This window comes from Penicillium macrosclerotiorum (assembly GCF_028827735.1).
Source record: "Penicillium macrosclerotiorum strain IBT 26536 chromosome Unknown utg000010l_segment0_segment0, whole genome shotgun sequence".
NCBI lineage: Eukaryota > Fungi > Ascomycota > Eurotiomycetes > Eurotiales > Aspergillaceae > Penicillium > Penicillium macrosclerotiorum.
Window position 1 is genome coordinate 352463 of NW_026643089.1, and position 16757 is coordinate 369219.

The 16757-nt window shown below is 52.4% G+C and overlaps 5 protein-coding genes across 5 annotated transcripts; 4 read left to right on the forward strand and 1 right to left on the reverse strand.

Annotated features, from left to right (window-relative positions):
• Positions 1–1875: 1875 nt before the first annotated feature.
• N7462_009841 (threonine/serine exporter family protein) lies at positions 1876–4104 on the forward strand (the record flags this gene model as incomplete). Its single annotated transcript, XM_057081555.1, has 1 exon — positions 1876–4104. One exon carries the CDS (start codon positions 1876–1878, stop codon positions 4102–4104), a length of 2229 nt encoding a protein of 742 aa, XP_056928595.1.
• Positions 4105–5518: 1414 nt separating this feature from the next.
• On the forward strand, positions 5519–6574 carry N7462_009842 (uncharacterized protein; the record flags this gene model as incomplete). Its single annotated transcript, XM_057081556.1, has 1 exon — positions 5519–6574. The coding sequence occupies one exon, from the start codon at positions 5519–5521 to the stop codon at positions 6572–6574; it is 1056 nt and encodes a 351-aa protein (XP_056928596.1).
• Positions 6575–6982: 408 nt separating this feature from the next.
• Positions 6983–9283, reverse strand: N7462_009843 (uncharacterized protein; the record flags this gene model as incomplete). Its single annotated transcript, XM_057081557.1, has 2 exons — positions 6983–7151; positions 7239–9283. 2 exons carry the CDS (start codon positions 9281–9283, stop codon positions 6983–6985), a joined length of 2214 nt encoding a protein of 737 aa, XP_056928597.1.
• A 269-nt stretch (positions 9284–9552) lies between these two features.
• N7462_009844 (actin cortical patch component) lies at positions 9553–12916 on the forward strand (the record flags this gene model as incomplete). The annotated part of the gene is made up of 5 exons (XM_057081558.1): positions 9553–9842; positions 9959–10187; positions 10337–10474; positions 11080–11118; positions 11186–12916. 5 exons carry the CDS (start codon positions 9553–9555, stop codon positions 12914–12916), a joined length of 2427 nt encoding a protein of 808 aa, XP_056928598.1.
• Positions 12917–13368: 452 nt separating this feature from the next.
• Positions 13369–16662, forward strand: N7462_009845 (FUSC family protein; the record flags this gene model as incomplete). The annotated part of the gene is made up of 3 exons (XM_057081559.1): positions 13369–13419; positions 13540–14886; positions 14950–16662. The coding sequence occupies 3 exons, from the start codon at positions 13369–13371 to the stop codon at positions 16660–16662; spliced, it is 3111 nt and encodes a 1036-aa protein (XP_056928599.1).
• Between the last annotated feature and the right edge of the window lie 95 nt (positions 16663–16757).

Below are 16757 nucleotides of genomic sequence, written 5' to 3' on the forward strand. Positions count from 1 at the left end.
GGCGAGACTGAGTCAGCGTAAAAGGATTTGAGCTCTTACCCACGTGAGCTGTGTTCTACTGGTAGATATAGCCGACCTGTCAGTATGGATATATAGTGGTCCCCCATCTTTTTACCCGTGGAGTGTATACTCCGCACGGGGCCCTTCGGTCATTCCTCTGAGGTTCATCCACGATTATATGATATTGAATGTTGTATCAAACTATATCATCGAACTATATCTCATATCAGGTATCCCCCGGCTGCTCTCGCCGTGGTCTCGCTGATCGCCAGTGGGGTCGGGTGCGTTCCCCACCGGGTCTCGCCATCCTTTCAAAAGCGGGAAGTGCAGTCCGATGAAAATCACGAAACCCTTGCTTATCCGGGCTGTGTGAGCAGACCTCCTGTTCTTCCTTTGATTCTTTTTTCCCCGTTGAGTCGAGTATATAGCTTTTTGATGGCGCGTGCGGCCAGACCGTCCATGAGCCTCGGCTCCACCGTCCGGGCGCCACCGGTCAGGCTATAAATAACCCTTGACGCGGACACCAGCCCAAGATCGAGGAGATCTTGGAAAGGGACAGGGGAATCTAGATTCATCGCCGGCGGCTGCGCTTCCCTCAACTCGTGGCTGAGGTGGTTCCTATTTTGGGCGTCAATCGTTCGTGGCCGGAGAATATGTATCTGCAGGGCATGCAGGGGCATGCAGCCCCCCGGGTATACTTCGGCTTCATCGGCTTCGATTCTTCTGAAGGGTAGGATTCACTCTATTCGGTCCCTCGGGCCTCTCGGCATGCTCGCCTTTCTATTCTCTTAGCTATCCAGTAGTCGAGAGACCTTCCAAACAGGGATGAGTGGTGGATATGGTACCTCGGGAAGCCTAATACATAATTGATTCTGGCCGCTCGCGATCTCCACATGGGCCGAGACCCCAAGTGATTGCTCCACTTCCCACACAACAGAATAACGGTGATTTTTGCGCCGGGGATTGCTTCAGAAGAAGGGCGGACGGAGCATACGTGGGTGCTTGTCAATCTGCACGAATCATGAAACCACCCGGCAATCATGACCCTTCTCGGATGGATCGTCCTCGGACTCCTCATTTGCGTTTCCCTTCCCCTGCGCCACTTTGGTCACCTGCTCTTATTACTGGAAGAACGGCCGCTCCTCAATCCTCTTTAGCGTCTTTTAGTGGCTATGTATGGCGAAGCTTGTTTCGCATGTAACGGTTCGACGACTCTTTTTATGAACCCTTTTTATACAGCATAAAGGGACGAGCTGTCATGGTCAGGGGCATCCGGTTTCCCCGTGATGATCACGGGAGACGGCCAGGAACCGGGTTTGCCGTGCGATCTCTAGTTCACTTGCCAAGCGCTTCACACCCTCCCATACTCCACCGTCCACTCAATCCCAGTCCATCTGGCCAGTCCAGCAGTCCAACAGTCCAGTAAGCCCCCGCAAGGATTGACGCGCGGTCCTGTCCGCTCATGACTTCAACCCACATTAGCGACGTGGGTCCACCGAGTGCAGTCTGGCCCTGACGAGCCGGTTCTCCTCATTTCCTACCAAATCCCCGACCTCCACTCTCGCCCCCTGGTCCGCCCACCCCATCGGCTATTTCTTTTTCATTGATTTTTTCCCCTCCTTCTTCTTCCCCAAAATATGAAGGGTAGTCGTTGGTGGCGTACTGCCCAAGGCCGTGCTTCTTCGTTCAACTGGTCCCTTCCGGACTGTGTTCTGATTCCCTAACCAGCTTCTTTTGTGGACGTCCAGAGCTGTTCTTTGACCTCGAAAGGGCAAATCAATTCAGGTTCCCCTTTGCGTCATCCGGTGCCTTCCGACAGGCCCCCTTTGTGCCCTGAGACGTGGTTGGGCCCCGTGGATCTTTGGGCCTGTTTGAATGTCGAGCTACGACGAGAAAACACTTTCCCCTCCTCACCAGCCCTCCGTGGAGAGTTCGATCTCCGAGAGTGCTGGTGAAGGACAGGGCGCCCATCTGGAGGAAGATCAACCCCAGTCCAAGACATTGGACCGAGAGGAATCGAAGGACAGACCGAGTGTCGCCTCTGTCCCGCAACGATGGAGGACACTAAGCCAGCGTGTCCGCGCTGGCGCTGGCACCCTCGCGGAGCGGCTGGGTCGTCCGCATGAGCGAGAGGCGGACGGGTTGGATGCCAGTTACGACCCGGAGCTTTACGGCGCGACGGACGACCTGCGGAGTTTTGCTGCTCGTCAGGCGAAAGACGAAGAGCAGCGGATGGGAGGAATCGGGCATGATTCGCAGGCACAGCATCTGTTGAGTCAGCTGGGGCTTCATCACCGGCCACAGTCTCACCGACGAGAGACGGAACCGCTCTCAGGAGCCTCAACGCCAGGAGAATACGCATCCACGCCTCTCAATGGAGGCCTTCTATCGCAGCTGCTTCGCGTCTATGCCAACAACTTGCCATCAGCGAGCAGAGTGAGTGTTGTGTCTACAGCATCCGACACCGATCCCGAGACCGAAACACTGGCGCCAACCATGCCCGGCACACCAGGCACGCCGGGTACCCTGATGGGCTCGATGACCCCCAATACCAAGAAGGAGAAGCTCAAATGGTACGCCAACAGCAATGCCGGCAAGGTCAACAAGGCCAACCGACCCAAATCCGGCCACCACTATACATCTTCCCTCATCCAAGCTTCTATGGATATGGGCCGAATCGGTGTGCCTGGCGCAGAAGGACCGGCCCCCATGAATCATAAAGAGCGAAAGAAGCAAAAGCGAAAGAGTTCGAAGAATGTTCAGCTTACAGTGCACATTGCCCACCTGCTCGCCCGCCAGCAGTATATAATGCAACTCTGCCGAGCTTTGATGAAGTACGGTGCTCCTACCCACCGGTTGGAAGAGTACATGATGATGACCTCCAATGTGTTGGAGGTCAAGGCTCAATTTCTCTATATTCCGGGTTGTATGTTCATGTCGTTCGATGACCCTCTCACTCGCACGGCCGAGGTCAAGATTATTCGTGTCATCCAAGGCCTGGATCTCTCCCGTCTCGCAGAGACCCATAATGTTTACAAAAATGTCGTTCACGACGTGGTCGGTGTCGAACAGGCCACCCAAGACTTGGATGATATTATGCAGCGAAAGCCCCGCTATAACCGTTGGATCCTGGTTCTCCTGACCGGTCTGGCGAGTGTCGCTGTCGGCCCTTACTCGTTCTCGGCTCGCCCCGTTGACCTCCCCATAATCTTTTGTCTGGGCTGTCTGGTGGGCTTCATGCAGCATATTCTCGCCCCGACCTCAGCCACATACTCCAACGTCCTCGAGGTCTCGGCGGCCATTCTGACTTCCTTCATCGCACGTGCGTTCGGTAGTATTAGACATAACGGTGAACATGTCTTCTGCTTTTCAGCCATGGCTCAGTCCGCCATTGCGATGATCCTGCCCGGTTTCGCTGTTCTCAGCAGTAGTCTGGAGTTACAATCGCATCAGATGAATGCTGGTTCAATCCGAATGGTCTTCACCATCATCTACTCCCTCTTCCTCGGGTACGGTGTGACTGTTGGCACGACGATCTATGGGTTAATGGATAGCAATGCCACCGACCAGTCCACGTGCAGCACGAGTAGTTTCGGGACCTGGGGAAACGAGTATATCCAGCATTTCCCATTTGTCGCGCTATTCTGTCTGTTTGCTGCTCTCATCAATCAAGCCAAGCCGAAGCAGCTCCCTGTCACGATCTTCATGGGTGTCTGTGGGTACGTGGCCAATTATTTCAGCACCAAGAGGCTCGGTTCCGGCGAGGTTGCCAACACGGTGGGCGCGTTCACCATCGGTCTCTTGGCTAATCTGTACAGTCGTCTGTGGCACGGCCACGCGGCTGCGGCGATTATCCCTGGTATCTTCACGCTAGTGCCGTCCGGTCTTGCATCGAGTGGTTCAATCATATCCGGTCTGGCATATGCGGAAGAGGTGACCTCGGGCACGATCAATAGCACCAGCAGCTCATCCTCTGGCAGCTCCCTGACCTCTCTAGGTTACGGAATGATCCAGACGGCCATCGGTATCTCCGTGGGTCTATTTGTCGCTGCACTGATTGTGTACCCACATGGCAAGAAACGAAGTGGCATTTTCAGTCTGTGAGAGGCTCTATTTTGAAGAGGCGTCGATGCATTCATTGCCTTCATGCCATTTGAAGCGACATTTGAAACTAAGTACTGTATATATTGTGTTTTTGTATTTGTAAATTTTTTTGGGTTGCATTTGGTGCGAATATCTTGTGTCATTATCTATGAGCCATTCTGTGCATTTCAGTGGGATCGCAACTAGATCCACTCGGCATCATCTGTACTATGTCTTGACTTATATATCCTCATCCTCTATCAATATACTCTTATACTTCCCTCGACGTCTTTTAAATTTTTGTACAGCTGTCCCCCAGCCCTTGATATCTCTTCTTCCATTTCATTCCGTGCGTGCCCTAGGTATGGCAGTGACAACATAGCTCCGACAAAGACGAGCTACGCCGGAATGTCAGCCATGGCGATTTGAACGGGTTGTAGGAACCGACGGGCTCCTGGGCTTTTCAGAAAAGGTTGAGGCGGAGTCTATGATCGTAGAAAGATGCTGCAGTTCAATAATCTTGTATAATTTTACATTCCCATAGCGCTATAGTTCAATTGTTCAGCGTCCTGGTGATTAGATCCCACCCTTCATCCTCATTTGAATCTTTCTAAGGACTTGAAATTTCAATTCATTGACTCCAATTGGCTGAAATAGTGATTAAATGATTGAGTTCCTATTTGTTCCTAGCGGTATCAATGCACACCTCTCTCTTCTTCTCCACCATCTCAAGTTGCTACAGATCTCACAAAATCTGGTAAGAGAGCAAACCAAGTCTTACTTCTCCTCTCCTTCCTTATGATTACGAGCATCTCTATACAGTAGATGGAGAAATCAACAATTAGGGAACTATGACATAATATGCGATCAAGATCCACTGGTTGTTTCGGGTGGTTCGACCAACCCGATCACACAACCCGAATGCTCACTCCATGGAACGTGGAGAAATCAGAGACCATATTGGAGATCGCAATATCATTCTCAATGACATCCTGACGATTTGTCGATCTGGAAAGTTCAGGATCTTCTCTGTTCTATTTTCGTAAGGCTGAGGAAGAGGGGATCGGCAGAGGATCGTAACGACTGGGTGGCGCTTACGGGATGACGTGCCTCGATGTCATCCGCAGTCATTTCCTTGTCCCGACTCCAACATCAAGTTAAACACAGCGACTTGACCAGTTTCAAACCTCCCCCTGGCTCTCTGGGCCATCAATGCCCTGGTATCATTGCTTGGCGGGGTCTCCACGTCATGTTGAACGTTGGTCTCCCTTTGTTTCACACATGGCGTCACTGTTTGCCTCTGTAGTATTTCTGGAGTATATAAACACATTACTCTACAGTCACAACCCCAATCAACTTCTATCTTCCACAACTCTCCATCAACTCCAGTAATCAAACAACTCTTTCTCAAGCTTCATCTCTAAAAACACACATCATGTCGAACATCATCCACAAGGTTAAGGACGCCGTCAAGGGCCACGGTGACCACCACTCTTCCTCCACCGACGACCATCACCACACTTCCACGACTACCGGTACTGCTACTGACACCGCGGGCTCGACTTACGACCCTGTCAACACCTATGACTCCAACAAGTCCTCCAACTATGGTCCTCATGACAGCAACATTGCCAATACCGTGGATCCGCGGGTCGACAGTGACCATTCTACCCAGATGACTGGAGCCACTTCCACCCATGGCCCTCATGATAGCAACCTGGCCAACAAAGCTGATCCCCGCGTGGATAGCGACCTTGATGGGCGAGCTACCTACAACACTGCCTCCACCACCACTGGCTCTTCCATGGCCGAGCCTGCTCACACTACTGGTGCGAATTATAGCACCCCTAGCTCCATGATGACTGAGCCAACCACGACAACTGGTGGGGGATACAACACCATCGACGCTCACAATCCTTCCTCTGCCCATACTAGTGGTCTGGGAGGTGTCTCTGAGCCCCAACAGGCTTCCACCCACTCATATGCCTCCGGCCCTGCTTCATCTACTGCCGGACCTCATGAGAGCAACCTCGCCAACAAGGCCGACCCCCGCGTCGACAGTGATCGCAGCCAGGGTGGCTTGGGATATGTTCCCGAGCACCAGCAGGCTTCCACCCACTCGTATGCCTCCGGCCCTGCTTCATCTACTGCCGGACCTCATGAGAGCAACCTCGCCAACAAGGCCGACCCCCGCGTCGACAGTGACCGCAGCAAGGAGCAGCACGGTGACCTTTCTGGCAACACCACATTCGACCGTGATGTCCACCGTTCCAGCATCGGTGGCGCCGGCGTTCTACCCATCTCTGGTAGCAAGGGCCCAACAACCACCAAGACCTTCGACCAGGCCCAGGATAACAGCGCCGCGGGTAGCAGCTATAGTACCACTCAGAAGACCGTGGGTCCGCACAAGAGCGACGTCGCCAACAAGATGGATCCCCGCGTGGACTCCGACCTTGATGGCTCGGCTACTATTGGTTCCCAGCGGACTTAAAAGAGTTTGTCATGAACCGTGACGGCTATGGCTTTGGGATGTTTTAATGGATGACGATGTACACGATTTCTAATCTGTCTACTATGGCTTCAATATGATGATATCTTTATCTTTCCACCTTGTCGCATACCATGATACTTCTAGTTTGCAGTGCGTTGAAGTAGTAAAGGGAAGAATCTCTCTGCTTTGTAGAATCGGATGTCTGTAGCGCCCCAAACAAGGACTCAGCAGTGGTTCCAATATATTTCACGGACATCATTGTGGATCTAGGTACTTATATACTATCCCAGTTTAAGAGCAAAATGGGGTCGGAAGCCACCCACAATATTGAATACACAAAGTTAAATTACATATTTACAAAGTTGGCAATAGGTATATTTGTACATGAATGTTGTGCAGCACAACCTCTTAGACCCACACCTCATTTGAGATGCCGTTGAACTTCTGTCCTTCTTCGTGCTCGCTGCGCTCGGTCTTTTCCAAGTGCATCCATAGATCAGGGTATTTTGCTCGCGCCCACTCTTCCACCTGGTCCTTCCAGTACTGGTAAGGAATAGCGTTGTAGAACAATCCGATCCTAGAAGTTGATTAGAAGTGTAATCAAATAACAATACTGAGATCCAGATAGCGCAGATATGGGCTATCTGATTGGGCAAAAACTCACGTCGCACTCGTCGGAGAGACTCCAATCTCCGCTTGCATATTATCGATGGCCTCGGTTGCGAGATCAAATTCACACTGTGCCGCCAGAGCCTCCATGTACGCGCTGTACAGGCGACGGTCAAGCTCGATCTCAAGCTTTTTGACCTTCTTCATCATCTTCATGGCCTCCTGCGCGCCATTGTGGTGCTTCTCACACACTTTGAAGAATAGCGCAATGGTCTTGTGCGATGGCCCTTCATCGGACTGCAGGATCTGGCGGAAAATCTCCATGCTCTTCTCTGGCCTATCGCAGGCGGCATACGCTAGCATCAGTCCGTTGAGAATCCGAGTGTTGAGATCGACCTCCAGGTCAAGCTTCAACATGTTGTGCACCAACTCCAGATTACTCGTGTCGGCGGTCCGAGCCAGGCCCTGGAAACAACGGGCATAGGTGTCAGGCTTGGGCCTCCGAGACAAATCTTCGGCCTGGCGCATATGTCCAAATACAAGAACAGCAAGATCGCTGCGCTTCCGCTCGAAGAATGCGCACATGAGTTCGGTTCGCACACTGACGCCCGTCTCCGGGAATGCAAGTTTGAATAATTCATAAACTGCCCACACCTCATCATCTTTTTGGCTCTGGTCTAAGATGTAGTCAGTGACAGCCGCCCGGATCAGGCTCTTGCCTTCACTGTCGTAAGTTGCTAGTCGTGGGCGAAGCAGCTCGGAGACTGCCTCGAAGTCAAGTCGATAGAGGAGCATACGTGCCAATGCAGCAACAGTCTCTGGGGCAAGCTGCACGTTATTTTGGAAAAGCGGATCAAGGAGAGACGAAATTCGTTGGAATAGGACGTCTTTTTTCTCGGACAGGCAAAACATAGTAATGAGCCTGTTGGCAAGACCCCGATTTTCGCTGGACAAGGAAGTAGGATCGACTTGCTCTAGGATCTCAAGAGCTCTCTCCACCTGGCTATCCTGGATACAGGACTCCAACAGCAACAGATGGGTCTTCTCGTCTGGGACGAGACCCCACTGGTCGGCCAACTTGGCAAAGTCGTTGGCTAGTTGAAGATTCTGCTGAGCATTGGCATACTGAAGAAGGCTATTGATATCCGCGATGGCCAAGGCTCCTTTGAGTTGCGGGTTTGTGGTCGTCCATAACTTAACCGTTTCGGCCAGAGTAGAGGCTTCGTTGCCTTGCGCCGCCTCCCAAAGGAGAGAAATGCCTGCAGTATCGGGACTGATATACTCGGAGAGAGACTGAAAGACTGGCTTTGCCCAAGCAATTTCATCATTCAGAATCGCATATTTAATAACAGCCTTTTTGGTTGTAATAGAGGGTTCAGAGTTCTCCGAAATGGGACATTCGTAGACAGTCTGCACTGCCTTGAACAAATCTTGTGCAATAAGAATATCAACAAGCTCCTCATGGGAAGCCTGATCGAACTTGATACCATATTTCTCAAGTTCCTGTGTGATCTTTCGTAGCTGGCGCCGGTCATCCTTCAAGGCAAACCCCTTCAGGACGGTGAGCCACGGAGAAGGCTTGGCTCCTCTCAATTGGCCTCCGAAGTTGATGATGACCTGTCGGGCCTCTTCCGGGTTGCCGTTCATCGACAAGAGGCTAATGTAGACCAGCAGCGCCTGCCGGCTAATGGAATTGGGACCGAAGCCATGATCGGCACAAAGTTCCAGATAGGCGAAGCGAGCAATCTTCAAGATAGTGTCGCGCGATTCAGGAAGACATTGGGCCTCGGAAAGCACGAACAGCATTCGCTCCAGACTATCTACCGAGAAAACATCTTGCCAATCCCGGTCGTCCAGCTCTTCCTGTTGTGCCTTCAGATGTTTCCATGTCATCGATAGCAGGCGTGCTTGAAATAGATTGATGAATCCGGGCGATTCCACTCTTGTCTGAAAGAAGAGCTGAAACGCTTTGACCAGGGTATGTGCCGGAGGGGCCCTACTTTTGTCTTCCAGAGATCGCTTGAGATCAGTCATTGGCTTCAGTCCCTTCTCCGACACCAATGTCACCGGCAGACCATCTCCCGAGCCTCTGGGGTCCATGTTGAAGGCAAAAAGAGTCCTCCGGGGTACATTGCAAATACTGGAAAGCGCAGGTCGTACTCGTGCGGGGGAAATCGTATGCAGCAGTTGATTTCGGCGGCATCGAGAAAAAGACAGTGGCTCGTTGTTGATGATTGCCCGGAAGACCCGTCTTGACAAGTGAGACTGCATGGTTGGATCCCGGCAAGCTCAGCCGCTCGAGATTATTGTATGCTGAAGGTGTGAACTTTCCAACGTGGAAGAGGGGGAAGGAAATTCAAGGAGTTCAGATGGGCCGAAGTTTCGCGACGCGGAGCTGCTCAAGTGGCCGGTCTTGGCATCGCGAAAAAAGATCCGCCCGTCGGCTCCGCGTTCATCCTGGCCTCCATCGTCTCCCCTGCTGGCGCAACACACCGCTTTATTGGTGTCTTCAGAGGTTGATATCCTGTCAGAATGTCTTTGAACCTGTTTTCTTCGTCACTGCTGCGCAGTGCCGCCAATGCCGTGCCCTCGGCGTGTCGTTGGAGTTCGACGGCGGCCATGAGTGCCTTCACCTCCCAGCGAGCCACAGCTTCAGACAGTACGTCGAAAGTTTTGGTGTTGCCCTGATCTTCTATAATCCCTTCTCCCTTTCTTTCAAAGAAATCAATGGAATTTGCAATCGAAAACCAGCTGATCATCCGCCATAGCCCCCAGAATGAACCACCGCCGCCGGCTACCCAACCGCTTGCGATTCCTCGAAGACCAGAAAGCCCAGGGTGAAAGCCGAGCCCTCGAGAAGTTTCAGACCCGTGATTGGAAGGCTGGTGACATCTACGCCCCTCACGATCTCAGCCCAGCAGAGATGAAGAAGTGGGGAAAGCGAAAGAGCCCCTCGCGGGATGCCTTCGATGCGTTGAACCTGAACCCATTGGCCCTTTACAAAGTATGCTGTTCACCTGCTGCGGACCCCTAGTGTTCCTTGTGGAGAGTTCTCTATATTCTCAGCTCTTTTTTTACCCTTTTTGCTCTCCGCTGCGCACGCTGTCATTATTGAAGCACTCTTATCTGACATTCGCTTTTCTTTGGCTACAGAACTTCTCTATCATGTCCGAGTACATGACTCCCCTTGGTCGCATCAAGCACCGCGACCAGACTGGCTTACGGCCTGTCAACCAGCGGAAAATCGCGAAGGCGATCCGTAGAGCCATGGGCCTCGGCCTCATGCCCTCTGTCCACCGACACCCCGAGATTTTGGCCGCAGACATGAAAGCGAGAATGGACGGTGGCTTCCGGTAGAAGGGATTGAAGGATTGTTTCTTTGTTCCACCACGAAATGGCTGCCTTAGAATGGCCAAGGTGTTCTTGTATACATCAGGGGCTTATTGAAAAGGGCGCTTTCTCCATGTATTATTACTCTCAGCGTTTGAATCCAAGTTATTGTACCACACAACCCGAGTGGTCTTCTATGGAGATTTCCTTGGCATTGTTGTCATCTTGTAATATCCATAATCTGGCGATTGGGGTGTGGCGTGCTGCTCTTGTACAGTGTTCTCCGCCCCGGGAGGAAATCCCCGCCAAAGCGTCCAAGCGTCCCAGCTTGCCGGTGCCTGGAAGCCCGCGTACGTCAGTCCATAAACAACTTCCTCTCTTCACACCCTCGCACCCTCACACCCTCTCTGAACCACCTCCCCTCCATACCCAATTTCCGCACTCCCTGATGTCAATCACAAACGGTATCTGCTTTGTCACAATGTTCTACTATTCAGATTATTGACTCGCCGACAGAATCCATCTGGGCGGCCAGCCCCTCCACTACCCGCGGGGCACCTACCCAGCTCTCGTCCGACTCTAAAGGCGAACGCCTCGCCTATGCTGTACGACCCTGCCGTTGAACCCGCCCCCAATTGATCATGCATTTAGCCTAACTGAACCGAATTACAGTCGAATAAATCTATCTTCATTCGTTCCATTGACAACCCCGCAATTGGTCGACAATATACCGAGCACAAGGCACAGACCACTGTCGCTCGATTCTCCCCCTCTGGCTTTTATGTTGCCAGTGGTGATACCGCTGGTACGGTACGTGTGTGGGACTGTGTGGGTGATGGTATCACCAAGGGCGACTATAGCATTGTCAATGGTCGGATCAACGACTTGGCCTGGGACGGCGACTCGCAGCGCATCATTGCAGTGGGCGACGGAAAGCAAAGATATGGACACTGTATCACTTGGGACAGTGGAAACACTGTAGGAGAAATTTACGGCCACACTCAATCGATTAATTCGGTGTCGATCAGGCAGCAGCGGCCTCTGCGGGCTGCCGCCGCTGGCGACGATAAGAAGCTGGTCTTCTACCATGGTGCGCCGTTTAAATTCAATACTGGAATCGGAGATAAACACACCAATTACATATATGGCGTGGGCTTCAGCCCGGATGGCTCCACCCTGGTAAGCGTGGGCGGCGACAGGAAGATCTGGCTCTACGATGGCAAAACTGGAGAGACCAAGGGCCAAATCGGTGAGGGTGAGCACAAGGGCAGCATCTTCAGTGTCTCCTGGTCGAAGGATTCTCGGAAGTTTGTGACAGCTAGTGCCGACCGAACTGTGAAGATCTGGGACGTCGAGGCAGGCAAGACCACGCAGAGCTGGACTCTTGGAGAGGAGGGCGCCATGGCCGTGCGAGACCACCAGGTGGGGGTTGTTTGGCCCCCGGGTCGCAGCGACAACCTGATCATCAGTTTGTCCCTTAGTGGTGACCTGAACTACCTTGCTGAGGGTACCCCCGAGCCCCGACAGGTGATCCAGAGCCACCAGAAGAGTATCACCTCACTGAACCAGTCTACGTTGAACGGCCAGGATACTTTGTGGACGGGCAGCTTTGACGGTCGAGTCTGTAGTTGGGATGTCGCCTCGGGTTCGGCACGAGAGGTTGAGGGTGAGGGTCACCCTGGTTATATTGCTGGTCTAGCCCCGACATCAGAGGGCTCTGGACGTATTTACAGTGTCGGCTGGGACGACACGATCCGCTCTATCGATGTTGCCGCTCAAACTTACACTGGTAGTGCATCCAAGCTTTCTGGGCAACCGAAGGGGATTGCGGCAGGCGATTCTACCGTCTTGGTCGGTGCTGCCGAGGCAGTTGAGATCTTCCAGGATGGTAAGAAGGTTGGGGAATATAAGACAAAGTTTCCCGTCACCACTGTGGCAGCGCATGGCTCAATTTCTGCTGTTGGAGGCGAAGATGGTACCGTGCAGATCTGCAATCTCTCCGGCTCTAGCCTCTCCTCGCAGACCGACATCAAAGCCTCTCGCAACCAAATTTCGGCCCTAGCCTTCTCTCCCGATGCCTCGATACTGGCTGTTGGAGACCTTCGTGGACGTGTCCTAGTCTACAAAGTGGCTGACGGCAGTCTTGTTACGGACCGCTGGACTGCCCATACTGCCCGCATCACATCTCTGGCTTGGAATAAGGCTGGTTCCCATGTTGTGAGTTGTTCCCTGGACACCAACATCTTTGTTTGGAGCTTGGCCAAACCTGGCGACTGGATTGAGGTCAAGAATGCCCACAAGGAGGGCGTCCACGGGGTGGCTTGGATCGATGGGAGCCTGAAGATCGCCTCTGCTGGTGCGGATGCTGCTGTGAAGGTCTGGAAGGTAGAAGGCTTGAAATAAGCCATATTCACCTGTACTCTCTGTTTGCCATCTTTGTCCAGTGAATTGAGTCTTTCTTAGCGCAGTATGGTTGCTTCTTTGTATGTCTGTATATCTCTATGTCGCTATTTTTGCTTGGGAGGAGTCCTTCTCTTTCTTCTTGCACTCACCACCCCGACCAAGTAGATTGATCATATCCTTAACCACTCGTATTGCCTTTCTTTCCAGCTGTTTTCTGCGTGAAGCAGCACCATGTAAGGTGCGTGGGGCAGGCGACGCAGGGATGTGGCGGTAAGCACGCGCCCAACCAGCGAATTGTGGACCTGTAATGCTCAAAGACCTCGAGACGGCGAAAGGCCCAATCCAACCCAATCCACCCAATCCAACCCAAGATCTCCGCTGGGACCAATGTGCCCTTGAGAATGCCGTCGTGCCCATCTCCGTAATCTGCGTGAGGTGAGAAGAATGCGATGATGGCGCCGTCTGCAACTCCGAGTAGCTCCCGCCGCTTTTTGCGCCCGAAGGTGTGTCTTTCCGATCCCGATCCACAACAGCAGAGTGCGCCTAAGCTTTCACGTCTCATCTTCCACCGCATATTACCATTTCCTTCTGCGAACGAAGGGCTTACTGACAGCTGGATATAGCTCCGACAAGCTACCTTTGTCCTCCCCCGAACTGGTCAGCGCTTGAAAGGCCTGGTGAGCCTGCGCAATCCCCCCCGACCCGCAGCGGTATCCGGTGACGACACGGAACACGATGAACGGCGCGGTTTACTTTCGGGTCGGATCGAGACCAATGAATCTGTGGTTTTTCGATGGCTGTCAGCATTAGTGACATGGACGAGAGAGACATGGATCAGGCTGTACCGGTTCTTCACGTCGGAGCCCGGCATTGGGGTCTTGAAGAGCAGTCTGGCATACTTCCTGGGGTCGCTGGCGACTTTTATTCCAGCAATATCGAATTATCTTGGCCATCAAGATGGCAAGCATATGGTTGCAACGGTCACGGTTTATTTCCATCCGGCGAGGTCCCAAGGAAGTATGATTCGAGCTCTGATATGCGCCCTGCTGGCATTCTGCTACTCAGCCTTCTTATCCATCACGAGCATGTTGGTGGAAAACTTCTTTCAAGACACTCTCAATATGTCTGCTCTCGGCCACGCAGTTGTTTTGATTGTGTTCTGCGGTGGTGGGCTGGGCTTTGTGGGGTGGACCAAGCAACGACTTGGAGATCCCCTGGTCAACGTGGCGTGTTCCCTCACAGCCCTTTCAACTATCACGGTCTTGACAAAAGAGGGTGCTGTGCAAAGTGGCGATCTGTCTTTGAACAAGATCACCCAAGTTCTGAAAATGGTGATCATGGGAGTGTTAGTGGCCATGACCGTATCATTTGTGATCTTCCCCATCTCTGCCCGCAAGAAACTCCGTGCGAACTTGGTTGTTGTGACGGACACACTGGCTACTATGTTGGCTATCATTACGGAAAGCTTCCTCAGCGGGTCTGAGGAAGACCTTAAATCGGCCGAGTTTGTTGAAGCGGAAACAAAACATCGAAAGGCCTACAACCAGCTAGACATGCTTGTTCGAGAAGGAAAGCTCGAGCATCTCGTGGCTGGTACCGAGCGAGAATACCGTTTGGAGAAAAAGCTAGTCCGCTGGGTGCAGGATATCACCCATAATATGGGAGGGTTGCGCAGTGCAGCCTCGTTACAATTCAGTCTCATCCGAGAAACCATTGCTCGAGAGTCCGGCTCCTCCGATGGAAATACTCGTGCTTCTCAGACGGAGTATTTTGCCTCCCTTGAACGCTCCTGGTCCTTCCCAGATGGATCTTTTCTGGAAACGATCGATGAACGCCCAGAAGAACAGCTCACCCCTGGAGGGAACGTGCCTACTTCGAACTCTGATGGCATTGTAGAAGGGAATAGCAAAAATAATTTGTTGCCCGCAGACGTATTTACGATATTCATATCCCACCTAGGCCCATCTATGGTAAGCAAAATCACTCCAACTGAGCCCAGAAAAATCAATAGCATAACAAGTTAACCCTAGTAGCGGTCCTTAGCTTTTACTTTGAAGGAGATCTTCAACGAGATCCCCTTTGGCCCGGCCCCAAACTATAAAGTATCAGTCGATAGTCGACTACGGACTAGTTTAGACCGGGCTCTGGACCTCTATCAAGAATCTCGACAGAAGACCTTGAAATCCCTCTACCAGCAGACGGAGACGATGAAGTTCAAAAGTCGTGAAGCTGAGGCGGATCTGGAAGAAGTTTCCGCCAGCTGTGGCCATTTTAGTTTTTCGCTGATGGAGTTCGGCGAGCAGCTTCATGAGTTGCTTGCTATATTAGATGAACTCCAGCTGGAAACCGAGGAACGACCTGGAGGCCGATCCTGGAGTTGGCTGAAGTTCTGGAGACTCAAAGACCGGAATTTGACTGGAACTCAGCCATCTTTGCTTGCTGCCCTGGGCCCTGAAGATCGAATTCCCACTGCCGCGCAGGCTCGTCTCCGTCCAGCAGAGACCACCGTCAAGGAGAGACTCGGCTATCGACTCTGGAAGTCTTTAGAGTTCTTCCGACGAGATGACACCAAATATGCCATCAAGGTTGGAGCGGGAGCAGCTCTCTATGCCCTGCCTGCTTTTCTTCCGGCGACACGGCCGTTCTATCAGTCCTGGCGTGGGGAATGGGGTTTGTTGTCGTACATGCTGGTATGTTCCATGACGATTGGGGCCTCTAACACTACCGGATATGCTCGATTCCTCGGTACTTGCCTGGGCGCCGGCTGTGCCATTCTATCCTGGTATATCTCCAGCGGGAATGTGTTTGGCCTTGCATTTTTAGGGTGGCTGATGTCGATCTGGACATCCTACATCATTATTGTCCGTAGTAATGGGCCCATGGGACGGTTCATCATGCTTACCTACAATCTTTCGGTGCTCTACGCCTATTCACTTGCTCAAAAGGATGCGGATGGCGATCCTGGCGAAGGGGGCCAGAACCCTATCATAACGGAAATTGCGCTCCATCGGGTTGTTGCGGTGCTGTCCGGCTGCATCTGGGGCATCATCATCACTCGGGTCATCTGGCCGATCAGCGCACGAGGTCGATTGAAAGACGGCCTCAGTCTGCTCTGGCTTCGGCTGGGCTTGGTCTGGAAGCGCGATCCTCTGTCTACGATGGAAAAGAATGGCCGCTCGATCGTGTACATGACGGCTCGGGAAAGACTCGAGCTCGAAAGATTTCTCTCTCGCCTAGAGTCTCTGCTGAGTGCCGCCGGCTCTGAGTTCGAATTACGCAGTGCCTTTCCCCATGCTACGTACGCCAACATCATTCGCCGCACGCGGAGCATGGTGAATGCATTCCACGCGATGAACCTGGAGCTGATGAAGAGTGAGACGGCCACAGAGGGCGAGATGAGTCTTCTACGATATACTGCAGTCGAACGCAAACAGCTTTCGGCCCGTATCAGCCATCTTCTAACTGGTCAGTGTTCTTTCTTTTTCTCTCCCCTTTTTACTTGCCTTGCAATAGTTCTTGTGACTGAGACAACTCTAGTGATGGCATCGTCCATGAAACTCGAGTATCCGCTCAGCGATGTCTTGCCCAGCATAGATCATGCGCGGGACCGGCTCCTCGCTCGCATCTATCGCTATCGCCAAGACGAAGAGGCGTCGCAGCTGACAACCGATGAAGACAGTGCCCTCTCCTACGCGTACAGTAAGTCTCCCTGCGCTCTCTGGTCTTTAACTGTCGTTCTTGGCTGACCTAGTAACCTATTCGCAGTTCTGGTGACTGGCCAGTTGTCAAAAGAGATCACGGAGATCCTGGCGGAAATTGGACAACTTTTTGGCGTATTGAG